Genomic DNA, 14,190 nt, shown 5'->3' with positions numbered 1-14,190 from the left:
TGTGGTGCACATTATGTCCTTGAATGACTCCTACAATGCCGGAAGATAATTTAGTAACATACATGCTTGTTCCTCATTTTTTATCACTTCCTCCATATCCAACAATTTACAAACTAATTTATTAAAGTTGTTAATGTGAGCCTCCAGATCTCCACCCTATGTCATCTTGAAGTTATACCATTGACGCTTTAAGTGTAAGCGATTTTTAGAGGTTTTTTTTTGCATAAACATCCTCTAACTTCACCCATAACTTAGCTGCAATTTTCTCTCTCATGACATTGTAGAGAACCTCATCCGTGAGACATAAACGAATCGAGGATAAGGCCTTCTTATCAAGAGTATTTCAATCATCATCAGTCATAGTAGACTTTCGCTCCTCAAGAGCACTATATTCACCTTGCGTGATTAAGAAATTGATCATCTTGATCTTCCATAACTCAAAGTTATTTTTCCCTGAGTACTTCTCAATATCATACCTAGTGCTTACCATTATTGCTTATCCCTCATATTCAGACCTGAGCCCTAACGATTGCTCTAATACCACTTGTTGGGATTTGTGTTGCGGAATCACACAGATATGGATCTAGGGTAACAATCTAATGACACCAAGTAAACACAAGAGAACACAAAGATTTAACGTCAAAAACTTGTAAGGCCCATATCCTAGCCCGTACTGTTCCGTTGGCTTTCGCGGTCCTTCCGGTCGAATTTCGGTGACTCGCGATTTGTAATCGGCAATTGCGCGTGACCCTAAGTCGTATCCCATTTTCCAGAGTTGGCTCGACCCGAGACCTATACCCTTGCGACCGCACCGTCGTCGCGGTTCCAATGCCGCGTCTCGCTCGCCGAGGCGATACCCGCGCCAGGATATGTGGGCCCGCGTTCAATTCGAAGAAAACGCCATGCGTTGCAATCTAGAGAATCCATCAGATCAATCTCATCAATCAAAGTACACATCACACTCCATCACTCACCCATCCCCAAGTACAACCATCCCTCTCCTAAAGTCAACTCTCTCTTACACAAGTACACATCACACCCCATCACACCCATTTCTCTCTCTTACACCTCTCTCATTCTCCAAGCAAGCATCCCACGTCCATGGCTCCATGAGAGGAGCTAGTGTGGCCCACCTTTCTATCTCTCATCTCCACCCTCCGAAACCAATCTCAACCGTCGGAATTCTTTCCTTGGAGCTCTAAGACTTATTGGAGGAAGGAGGAGTTCAAGATCAAAAGTGGGTGCTTCTTTCTCCCTCTCTCTCTTTCCTTATTTCTTTGTGATGATGTGGTCGTGTGGCCCACTCGGATAGACCCCCACCATGATGTATGTAACCCATCCACACCATCCATCTTCATGGGACCAACCTGATGCATGTGTTGGACCTACACTGTCCAGCCCATTAGTGGGCCTGGATGGAAGGAAAAATACACATATCAGGTTGATCCAACCAAGTGGGCCATGTCCATGTGGGACCCACCTTGATAGAATATATATTCATGCCACCCGTCCAGTGTCTCTGGACACTGGACATGCTCCAGTGAAATGTGAACAGACCGTGGGTGTACTAATAGCAACAGAGAAGAAGAAAAAAAAAGGATAATAATGATAATAAATTATTTATTTAAGGTTTTTGGGTGGGCCCCTCATGTAGGCCCTACCTTGATGTATTTTTTTAATCCAAGCCATCCATCCTCTTTCCTACCTCATTTTAGGCGTTGAACTGAAAAACGGAGCCAATCCGAGGTTCTGGTGGGCCATAGCATAGCAAATGGTGACTTTCACCGTTAAAACTCACCCTGATGTTTCGGTACACCGAAACATGCTGCATATTGGGCTCATTTGGTTGGTCTTGAGCCATGGAGTGCAATGGATGGGCTGGATTTAGCTAGTGCAGGCCCCACATATGAAAAACCTCAAATCTCAGTTTTTTTCAAAAATAAAAATAAAAACAACAACAGCAGCATTGCTGCTGCTGCTGGCAGAGAGAGAGGACACGCAGGCGTCCTGCGCTGTGGGCGGACGACTAGGGACCCACGGTCCCAGTCGTGGGCCCCACCATGATGTGTATTTTTCATCCATGACATTCAGTTAGTGGGCCCCCTTCTTGAAGTGGGCTCCCTCCAAAAATCAGCTTAATCCAGGACCCATGTGGCCCACATCACAGGAAACAGTGTTGAATTAAACATCTATCATTGAGACTCTTTGAGCGTCCAGAAGCTTTGGATTAACATGAAATTTGTTTTCCCTCTTCATCTGGGTCTACATGACCTTATCAATGGGTTAGATGGCGTATAAACATTATGGTGGGCCTCACGTGGTACCCACAGTGATGTACGTGTTTTATTCATACCGTCCAGGTGAATGGTGGAGCCCACATAGATGTATGTGTCTTATTAATGCCATGGACCCCACCAATGACGTATGTGTTTATTCACACCACCGTCCAGCCACCAATGACGTATGTGTTTATTCACACCACCGTCCACAGCTGGACGGTGGGACCACCCCACGTGTGGGGCTGATGTTTGTGCGTGTGTGTGTGTGTGTATATATATATTATATATTATATATAGATTTTATATTATATTATATAATATGTACATGATGGTAGGCCTTCATGGGACCCACCATAATGCATGTTTTGCATCTAAGTTGTCCATCCATTTTGAAAGTTCATTTCATGGCGTGAGCTTAAAGAATGGGTCAGATCCATAGCTCATGTGGACCCCACCCTTGATGCGTGTGTTGCACCCAAACCGTCCAACCATTTGGCAAGCTTGTCTTAAAGACTAAAAATAAGTCAGATCTAAAGTTCAAGTGGACCCCACCATTTAAGGTAGTGGACAATGACGTCCACCGTTCTTAATTTCTAAGGGCTATGGGAGTTTCCTATTAAGCTGATATTTGTTCCACTTCATCTATCATTACGTTAACTTATGAACATGTTGGATGGGAAACATATGTTATGGTGGGCCTTAGGAACTTAAATGGTGGAAATCATTATCACCACTTTTATTTGGGTGTGGCCCATTTGATATACATGGGGCCCAATGGTGTGGCCCATTTGATGTACGTATGACCCATGCGAGGAGGCCCATCTTGACGTATTGTGACCTGTCCAGTGGGGCCCACCTTAATATATACAGGAGGTCCATGTTATGAGGCCCACTTGATGTGTTTTGTGGCCATATGTGAGGCCCATCTTGATGTATTTTGTGGCCCATTTGTCGGGCCCACTTTGTGTATGTTGTGGCCCATTTATTAGGCCCACTTTGATATAGTTTGTGGCCCATTTGTCGGGCCCACTTTGATGTATTTTGTGGTCCATTCGAGGTGCCCACCTTGATGCATGCACTCTATATTCATATCGTCCAGCGGCTACTGGGCGGTGGGGGCCTCCTTATTATATGTTATTATATGTGTTGAATAAGCATATCGTCCATATGCAGTGTGGGCCAGCATGATGTATTTATTTATCCACACCGCCCAATCTCTGGTCGTGGGATGCGGAACCCGTGTGACATATGTATTTCATTCCATGCAGTCCATCTATGTGAGGCCCACCTTGATGCATCCGTTGTACACATGGATCCCACATGATATATATGTTTTTATATCCATACTGTCCAACTATTTGGATGGGATGCACCATGATGTATTTTTATCCCCGCCATCCAGGGCAGGCACCCCATTATGATATATATCAGGGCCCATGGGTTAAGGCCCATTAAGATGTATTCAAAGCCCATTTGGTAAGGCCCATTGTAATGTATTTGGAACCTGTGAGCAGAGCCCACCTCATCTGTTCCACCCTAACCGTCCAGGTCATGTAGGGTTAGCCTCGATGTATGTTTTATTCACACCGTCCATGGGATGTGTGACCCACTAGATGTATGCATTCTATATCCACACTAACCATCTGGTGGGGCCCATCTGCTGCATGTGCAGGGCCTACCTATTATGCATTTATGGGGCCCATTGATGCAACCCACTTGATGTGTATGAGTCCTATTAGTGCGGCCCATTGATGCAAGGCCTGTTATGATATGTTAAAGGCCCATGGTTGAGGCCCATTAGGATGTGTTTATGGCCCATTTGGTAAGGCCCACTGAGATGTATTTTCGGCTCATAGGTCGAGGCCATTGTGACATATTCCCGACCCGTATGTCGAGGCCCATTGTGACGTATTCTCGGCCCGTATGTCGAGGCCCATTGTGATATGTTTCCAGCCTAGTTATTGAGGCTCAACTTGATGTATATAAGATCCATTAGTGTGACTCATTGATATGGCCCACTTGTTGGATATGAGGCCCATTGGTGCGACCAAATGATGCGACCCACCGTGATGTGTATATTAAGCCAATGGTGTTGCCCAATGTATCGACCCGCCGTGAAGTGTAGGCCCACGTGCTGCATGTGTAAGGCCCACCTGTGATGACTATCTGAGGCCACTTGTTGGATATTTGGGCCCACCTTATGTTTGACTCTATGTGGACCACTGCTTGGGAGTAGTGTTGGTTGAATGTCCACATTTTGGGTAATGATGGTTAAACGCCCGCATAGTGACCTTCCCTTAGGCCTAGTTAGGCCCATTCTCATTGATACCGATTGTATAGGCCGATTCGTCAAGGCCAATTCTGATTGTCAAGGCCGAGTATCGAGGCCAGTTCCGAGTGTCGAATCCGATTGTTAAGGCCGATTTCGATTGCCAAGGCCTATTGTTGAGACTTATATGATGTATATGCGACCTGTAGTTGAGGCCCATTGAGATGCGTATTCGGCCTGTATAATGTATGTGCAGCCCGTGTTTAAGACCTAATGTAATGAGTAGGAGGTCTATGTGATGAGGCCCATTGTGATGTACTTAAGGCCCATGGGCAAGGTCCATTGTGATGTATTCGTGGCCTATGGGCGAGGTCCATTGTGATATGTAATAGGCCCATGAGGCATGACCCATTTGATGTATTCGCCATGAGCAGGGCCCACCTGCTATGTATATGTGGCCTTGAGCAAGGTCCATTGTGTTGTATATTAGGTCCTTGTGTGAGGTCATGGGTCCACTATATGTTAGGCTCTATGTGGGTCCTTCCTTGGAGGCAATGTTGGTTAAATGTCCACATTGTAGAGGTCAATGGTCGATGCCGGTTATTGATACCGATTATGAGTATGTGACAGCATAACATCATGATACATGCCCATACGCATCATCTGCATGTTGGTTATGAGATGTGGTTGATCATTGCATATGTCATTGAGCATGTTGTTATGAGACTCCCTGATAGGCGGAGGTTATCTCACATGAGCGCACGGTATGCGCAGGATTGATGCATGACTGGATTGTATGACTCATGCATCTTGCATTATGATTACTGTACATACTAGCGATATCAGGCATATCGTGGATGGCCAGATGGGACATCAGAAATATTTGGTTCTAGCATACGGGCGCCATAAATGTCCATGGGTGAAAATCTCTAAACCTCTGTGGCCAGGAGACGCCCCAACGTCGAGACCGAGTGAATTTATATGAACACAAGAGGGCCGTATACCAGTAGACCGTGTTTCCCACTGTGTCGTGGTCGGTTGGGAGGGGGTGTGACCTTACCCGCCTGAGTGAGGGGGCAATATCTAGGTTAAGTTTGACCAGCTTGAGGAATGGGTCCGCTATCAACGAGCCGGGCCTGATATTCCCAGGCGGATAGTGAGGTCTCTTCCACTTACCCAGTTGTCCACTTGGATAGGGGCGGCAAGCTGGCATAGAGTGTAATAGACCCCGGTGATGATCCCAGAGATGAACAATACTGATATGTGGACTTATTCACTAGGAGTTGCATACTCATTCATTCATTCATTCACTATCCACTCAGGCTGGTGGTGCGCAACTATTTGTTACGTGTACCTTTGCAATGGCTAGGATTTCGGTTGGGGCGCGCGACTAACCTGAGATCAGGAGTTTACCACATTAAGTCCGACTATCCAAATTTAGGTATGGGACTAGTTTGGATAGAAGTCCCTTGTGATAGACCCTATAGCATGCGATACTACGTACTATCATCCCGACTTCACACTCCAGCATGGTCATTCCATTCGCACCGCATATTGCATTGCATTCGCGACATATGGCATTTTAGGTTACCTGTGTTTCTGCATTTATATGGTTTAGATACGGCATCTGATATTTGACTCTTTATGACTCCTCATTTGTATAGTTGATCTGTATCACGTATTCTGATATTGTTCCTCATTTGTATAGTTGATCTGTATCGGGTATTCCGATATTGTTCCTCATTTGTATAGTTGATTTGTATTGCGTATTCTGATATTGCTTGACTCATGGACTTGTCAGTATTTTCGCTTACTCTTATAACATATGATTTAGGACCTTGCGCCTATTTCGACATTATATGATTATGACAATACGTTGAATACTTAACACTTACCTTGTGCACACACTTACACCACCCTATAAGCTTTCTATGAGCTTATGTATGATAGATGCATGCAGGAGATATTAGGTTACAGCAGTGTTGAGCTTAGAGCATGCAGCGGTCTTCTGGAGCTTGATTTTCGATTTATATATTTTCTTTTCAGCATTATATTCAAATGTTTATATTAGTGAATATGTGATGATGATATTGCCCTTGTGATTTAGGTATGCTTGTGGCTATGCTTTTACGAGTTAAATGTATAAAATAAAAAATAAAAATCCTCCTTGTAGGATTCCAAGATCGAAATCTGGCGTATGGACGCTAAGAGCCGAGAATGGGGTACTGCGGAGGCTATCGGCACCGGATTCGGCGATCGAGAATTTTGTGAGCCCGGTTTCTGAGTTTGAGGCGTGATAAAACCCTTGCGAAAAAAAACCATGGCACAAAGTGACAGAAATTCACTATGAAATTATAAATTACAAAAAGAAATGACTTACCCGATTCGAACAACATCGAATCTCACCCTTGCTACACCCTTTGAAACCCTTAGAATACCTTTAGAAAGCCTTAGCACGTACTTAGAAAGGCATTGTGGACCCTTATTTATAGTTTAGGAAACTCCACTTCCACATCGACTTGAAATAGTCCGGAAACCGTCTCAAATTTATGCAGTCCGCGCGCAGTCTACGTAACCTTCGACTAGTCGAGCCAAAGCCTCGAAAGCCTCGACTGGTCGAGCCTGTCCCTCGACTGGTCGAGCATCCCAAAAATCTCAAATATATTGTTATTGAACTTCGAGTCGAACAGGCTTCGACCAATCAAAGGGACCTTCGACTAGTCGAGGTAATCCCTGCTCCAGCACCTCGAACCAGATTTAAAACATCTTTTTTAACAACATCCCTCAATATGAAAAACCACATTATTTTATTATCATCATCATCATCATCATCATCATTATTATTATTATTATTATTATTATTTAGAGAAGGCATGGGCTATGTGAGTAAGTCTCTCCGTAAAACAATGTTAAATAGGAAAAACCACATTATTTCAGTCTCTTCATGAAACAATGTTTTACAGTAAAATTTTCCTCACAATTCGCGCCTTCTTGTCGGATTACTGTTTTATGTCTGGCTTCTTTCATCTTTTAAGGACCTTTTTAACATTATTTCAATCTTTTCAACGTACGTTAAAGAGTGGCCCATCACGTGATCAAGACATATGAACCGCTTTATATTCGTATAGTTCTATTTCGTTAGACTTGAAATGTTTAGCGAAGTAAAGATGCATATCGATCTTGCTCATGTGGTGGGCCACAAATGATGTGATCATGATCACTCGAGATGGGCCCCACCACATGAACATGATCCATGCATTTAGATCGTGAGTTAAGATGTGAAATCCTTAGCAATAAAGAATAATGTGTAATCAAGCTCCAAATCATGACCTTAGGTGGGCCCACACAATGAAACATCACTTTCTAAAGCAAGCCTCACCAGAGGAATACGAAGGAACTGATTGAATAATGAAAGACTATTAGAGTTTATCTGATCGTAGGATAAATTGTAATCTTAATATAGTGATAAAATCGATCCGTAGGAAGCATTATGGTGGAGGGCCTCACATGTACTAAATGCACTCTTAAGTGGCCTCACATATACACTTGAAAGGACGGCTGATCTTATCACTTATGTTTAGATTTTAAGCATGAACCTTGAGATCTTGATGGGAGTAGTTAATCAGGACCTTAGGTTCATCTTATATCTGAACCCTCCTAAAATTATAGAAAAGATCAGGAAAGCAATCTTGGCCCTTCAAAATGACAATCGGGTAGATCTAACCGTTGATCAAGGTCTTAGACAACTAATTAATGGATTAGATCAAAGGAATTTAAGATTCACTAGACCCAAATTTAGATCGTATCGTCCCATCAAGGGCTAATTGAGGCCATCGAACTAAATTTCTAAAAAATCAAGGAAATGGGCAATTGGATCGAATGGATCTTAACATCTAAGCATTCTAAAGTAGATCTTACCCCTAGAATACATACTAGCACGGATTATGACCCTCCATCTATAGTCAAAAATGATAAATAATATACATTATGATATAAAAAGATTATTTGTGGCCCAAATTTAAGGATTAAGGACCTAATCGGGTGATCAAGTGCCTGATTTAAAGATTCTGAGTTTTAATTGCATAAGTTAATGAATCTTGTAAGTTTACCAAATTAGAAAAGTTCTCAATTAGAAAAGAGTTTAACGTGATCTTTGGATTTTAGCGATGGCTAAAATGAGGAAACTTCTAAAGAACAGTAGGAATCTAGCTGTCAAATCATCACAGAAATGATCAAGAAACCAAAATTTTAGAGAAGGAATGGGCTATGTGGGTAAGTAGTGACTTACAGATGGAATCACATGCATGCATTGCACAACATTACGCTAATATACAATTGCCTAGTTTGATAATCTGTTGAAATATGTGAATTAAATGCTACAACATGAAATAAATCTGTGAGTGACAAGTAAACATTCTAATAAGGCTTGATAAATCGGAGATTGAAGTATCCCTTAAATTTGAGGCAAAATTCTTAGTGAAATTTGAGTTGGTACCAATAGGACATCCTCCTTAGACTTAAGTTAGGGTTGGGAAAAGAGTTTAGCCTACTATGAAATAAGCCACCCATTATCGAGACAGGACAGTTGCACACGGTTTGTGAGACATAATAGGCCATTGTACATGCAGGATGTGAGTGTACTCCTACATGCATATCAACATGCCAGCATCAATTGGATGCTATGTGCAGCTATGGGTATGGGGTTCAATGTATAATTATTTATATGGTATTGTGACATACTGAATTTTCGTACATGCATATGTAACATGCCAATGTTGGGAATCATGCCTAGAACTGCTTATACTAAGCTATTAGCTTACTTTGTTGAATGGAACCAATATAAGAAAAGGAAAGGATGAGGAGAATCTGCGAGTGGAGTTGTGATCTCGAGAAGAATTCTCGTGATGATCCCATAATTAAATAAAAAATTTCTATTTGATGATTTGATTTATTTTTGTTTTGTAATGGATAAGGGTGGGATGTCATACGTAGCATGATTATGGGATCATCCAACCCTTATTCGAGGAATGAGGACATGCAGTGCGGAAGCTAAACAAAGGCTAGCTCAGTTGGAGCTCATGGAAGAGGTCTTCTGGAAACAAAAGTCCAGAAACTCTTGGCTTGTTAAAGGAGACAGGAATACAAAGTATTTCCATGCATCAGCCTCTGAGCGAATCAGGAGATCTGAAATTTCCTCCATTGCTGATGAGGACGGGCAGATTCTTACAAGACAGGAGGCCATTAAAACAATAGCGGTCACCTACTTCTCAAAGCTATTTCAGGCAGGGAAGACCTCTTCCCCAGAAAATCTATTGCATGCCATCCCCTCCCTTGTTTCAGCAGAAGACAATAAGGAGCTCCTTGCAACTCCTTCTTTAGATGAAGTTTGAGAAGCAGTGTCGTCTATCCCCAAGGATGGGGCGTCAGGTCCGGATAGGTTCTTAGGCACGTTCTTTGCTCATTGCTGACAGATTGTGGGAGAAGATCTTCTTAAAGCAACAATCAATTTTCTGGGAGGTTCCCTTCCAAGAGCCTTCACCACATCCTTGATTTGTTTAGTCCAGAAATCTCTAGCTGTTGTTGTGTTTTCTGACTATCACCCCATAAGCTTATGCAACGTTATCTACAAGATCTTTGCAAAACTTCTGGCTTCCAGGCTTAATAGACCGCTGCCGAAATTGGTTTCTCCTGAGCAAGGAGCTTTTGTGCAGGTGCAGCTATGACAGAAAACATTGCATTCGCCCAAGAGGTCCTCATGGATTTGAATAGAAAGGTGAGAGGGGGCAACATTGTCCTAAAATTATACCTTGAAAAGGCCTACGATAGGGTTGATTGAGAGTTCCTTAAGCAAGTGCTTAGGAAATTTGGCTTCAGCGACAAATGGATCACCCTTATGGAAGGATGTTGGGGTAATAACTAGTTCTCTATTTTGATAAGTGGCGAAGCCGCGGGATTCTTCAAATCTTCTAAGGGCCTCCACCAAGGTGACCCCCTCTCTCCTAGTTTGTTTGTTCTGGCAACGGAAGGTTTCTCAAGAAGCTTCAAAACTATGATGGTTAGAGGGTGGAGTTAGCCTTTTCAGATCCGTAGGGGCTGCCCGCTGACATTGCACCTCCTGTTTGCAGATGATACTCTCTTGTTCCTGAATGGCAGCAAAGCATCTATTCAAAGGGTTAAGAACCTCCTGAATGAATTTCAAGCGGCCTCGGGGAAAAAAATTAATCTCAGAAAGAGCTCTTTCATATGCTCAAAGAAATTGCTAGCGGGGAGAATCCGATCCATTGAGAGGCTTCTCAGGATTAACAAATCCAGTTCTAGTGTCCATTATCTTGGGGTCCCTCTTAACATGGGAAGAGTAAAAATTTCAGATTTTCAATTCTTGTTGGATAAAGTGGAGCAGACGATAAGCGGGTGGATAGCTAGTCATTTATCCCAAGCAGGCAGGGCAACTCTTATCCGACACGTTCTATGTAGCATCCCGCTCAATATCATGGCTGCAGCGGTTGTCCCCTCTCAGGTGATTGCAAAGATGGAGAGAAATTTTGCAAGATTCTTTTGGGAATGGGTGGAAGGTAGACAAAAACTTCATTGGATTGCTTGAAACAAGATCGCGAAGCCAGTCGAGGAAGGTGGATTAATTATCAGAAGACTAGTTGATGTTGTTAAAGCCATAAGATTGAAAATGGCATGGGACGTGGAGTTTGGGCTTGAGAGAGGGCCATGGGTTCAGCTCATAAGAGCAAAACACCCCTTTGATATTGATCCCAGTCATAAGGGATCCTCATCCCTCTCCCCCTCCCCGCTGTGGGCCAAAATTAGGGCGCTGCTACCACTGGTGGAGGAGAACGTGCAGTGGAACGTGGGGCAAGGGGCCAGAAGTTTATGGATAGATAACTAGTCAGGGCTGGGCCCTCTTCTACAAAGGGCAATCAGGTCAATCCCAAACGAGCTCATCCCTATGGCAATTAAGGATTTTTTAGGCCCTTCTGGGCCCCTCCCTCCTTCTTTGGTCTTCTCTTTCCTTCCCCAAGAGGTGGTAGACTTCATCTTTCATGGAGGTTTTTCCACCTTTGAGGACGGTGATCGTGCTGTCTGGCCCCATGATCGTTCAGGCAATTTCTCTGTGAAATCTGCCTAGGATTTATGCAGACAGAGGTCCAATGGTAGGAGCTGGTCTAAATGGATCTGGCAAGCTAAACTTCCACCTAAGATTTCTGTTTTCCTCTGGAGGTTGTTTCATAAAGCAGTTCCAGTGGACATCAATATTCAAGCTAAAGGCATCCCTATTATCTCCAAGTGTATCTACTGCGAAGTGGAGCAAAATAAAATGCTGGATTGTGAATAAATCAGCCATTTGTTTTTGTATGGCGGCCTGGCTAGTAAAATCTGGGTGCACTATGGAAGCATCTTTGGGAACCTCTTCATGCAAGATCAATCCGTGGAAGCCAGGTTTAGACAGTGGTGGTTTTCGTTTGCAGTTGAAGGGCACGCTGCCCATATCCACCGGATCACTCCCAGCCTCATCTTTTGGGAAATCTGGCGGGTGAGAAATGCTACCAAGTTTGACTAGAGACCTAGTAACGCTTCTATGTGTGTTGCTAGAATTAACTGGTGGATAAAGACCTTGACCCATCTAAACGTGAAGACTGTCTTGCTGCGTCTGGGCAGGGCCCATGCCTGGGATAGTCTAGGATTTTCCCCCTCTCTACTAGAAAGGAGCGCGTGGAAATCATTAACTGGTCCAAACCAGCTAAAGATTGGGTTAAGCTGAATGTGGATGGCTCTTCCAGAGGTAACCTAGGGATGTCCGGCGGTGGTGGGATTGTCAGAGGCAAAAAAGGTGAGTTTCTGTTTGCCTTTGGGGCAGGTTATGGGTCTAGGTCTAACAATAAAGCAGAATTGAGGGCGGTGCATGACAAACTTCTGCTAGGCCTAAACAGAGGCTTCTCAAATATCGTGATTGAATCGGACTCAAAGCTAGTGGTTGACAGTCTCTTGGGAAGGTCGACTCTGCATTGGCAGCGGCGCCCATGGGCATCCAGGATCTCGGACCTCATGCGCAGAGGCAGGGTGACGATTCAGCTCATCCATAGAGAGGGCAACGGCCCAGTTGATGGCCTTGCCCGTTTGGCAAGTGATAGCTAATCGTCCCTCCTCTTTCTCAGAGAGCAAGATTTCCCCGGTCTTATTTGGGACAGGGTTTTCTTAGATAAAGTGGGCCTGGGTTCCATTAGAGTCTTCCTCGTGGATTCCTAGCGAGGTTTTGAATTATTATTTTTTTGGTATAGGGGTGGCCGTTGTGGGCTGCTGTTGTTGATATGAGCCCCTATGTTTTGCTGTTTAAGGGCTCCCATAGGTGTTTTCTGTTTAGCTATACAAAATAGTCGCCATATATGAAATCTTCATATATATATATATATGTAGCATGATTAATACTTTAATTTTATTATTAATTAAGTCGATGGATGGCTTTATGTTTCTGATTTAACATTTTATGTGGTGAATGAATGTAAAACTTATATTTCCTCATCAAGTCACACCATTGACTCAACGACTGAGTTAAGTAAACTTGGGTTTTCAAAACTTATGTGTGACCAACCTTTACTCATTTATCACTACACTTAGGTGATTTCAAATCTAGTTGAGTTTTTGAGTTTTTAAACTTGGAAAGATCTGATAAGCATCCATGTGCCAACTGCATACAATTGGCAAACAACATAATATATGATCATGGGATAATTATAGGTCGTTAATCATGCTTATCACTTAAGTAATGAGGGAACATGTCATTATTGCTATGGCTTTTCTTTAGCCTTTAATTATTTATTTTCTCATATATCATCCATCCCTTACATGGGTCCTAGGAGTTTTCTTTTTCATGAAAGAGTGGCGTGGAGTATAACTCCACTAGATTGGCATGTGCAAATGAAAACACGGCCATGATGAGATAGTGATGGGACCATTAGATTCATTGCATTCTTGAGAGAAAAAAAAGAGTAAAGAATGTGTTTATGTCTGATTCAATCATGTCAGATGTCTTGACTTAGATGATGTCATGGGGCAACAAAATCTCAATAAGGAATAAACAAAAGATCTCTTTGACGGCCTTGACGGCTCAATTTGATTAGAATATGAGAAGTCATGAATAACCTGAAAAAGGTAAATCTAATTGACTATTATTATGAGACACATGTCACACATTTTGCTCATGTAACAAAGCCAGTTGCTCACTGTAACTACCTCATCATTGAAAGTGGGTATCAATAAAAATATGGTTGCAACGAGTGATGAATTTGGCCAATGCACCATATCATCATATAGAAGAAATTCTTATAGTCGAAACTGCTTATAGAGCAAAGTAACAATACTAAGTTGGCCGAATTTCATAGCGCATTACACACATTTGTATACAGAAAGAGATGATCGATCACCAACAATAGTGGTATCATGACAATAATTCTCGTCCGCGTAGTAAGGGCAAGACATGCACACAACCAATTGCTAGCCTATGAAAAATGACGACATTGTATAATAAGCCACAACTGTCTATGAACTCAAATGGTTATTTACGTATCGTAGACATGAGGACTGGCTACAAAGATCTCTAGCTACTGCCTCAAAGTTCAATATATAAAAGAAAGA

The 14,190-nt window shown here is 42.8% G+C and overlaps 1 protein-coding gene across 1 annotated transcript; it reads left to right on the top strand.

Moving 5' to 3' along the window:
• Nucleotides 1-12,351: 12,351 nt before the first annotated feature.
• On the top strand, nt 12,352-12,693 carry LOC131229843 (uncharacterized). The gene has a single exon (XM_058225880.1). The coding sequence runs from the start codon at nt 12,352-12,354 to the stop codon at nt 12,691-12,693; it is 342 nt and encodes a 113-aa protein (XP_058081863.1).
• Nucleotides 12,694-14,190: the final 1,497 nt, after the last annotated feature.

Source organism: Magnolia sinica, chromosome 16, assembly GCF_029962835.1.
Source record: "Magnolia sinica isolate HGM2019 chromosome 16, MsV1, whole genome shotgun sequence".
In the NCBI taxonomy this organism is placed as follows: domain Eukaryota; kingdom Viridiplantae; phylum Streptophyta; class Magnoliopsida; order Magnoliales; family Magnoliaceae; genus Magnolia; species Magnolia sinica.
This window is presented reverse-complemented; position numbering and strand designations above follow the sequence as displayed.

Bases quoted from the DNA above. Each gene is read 5' to 3' on its own strand.
- LOC131229843 (XM_058225880.1), top strand. From the start codon at position 12,352: ATGTCCGGCGGTGGTGGGATTGTCAGAGGCAAAAAAGGTGAGTTTCTG.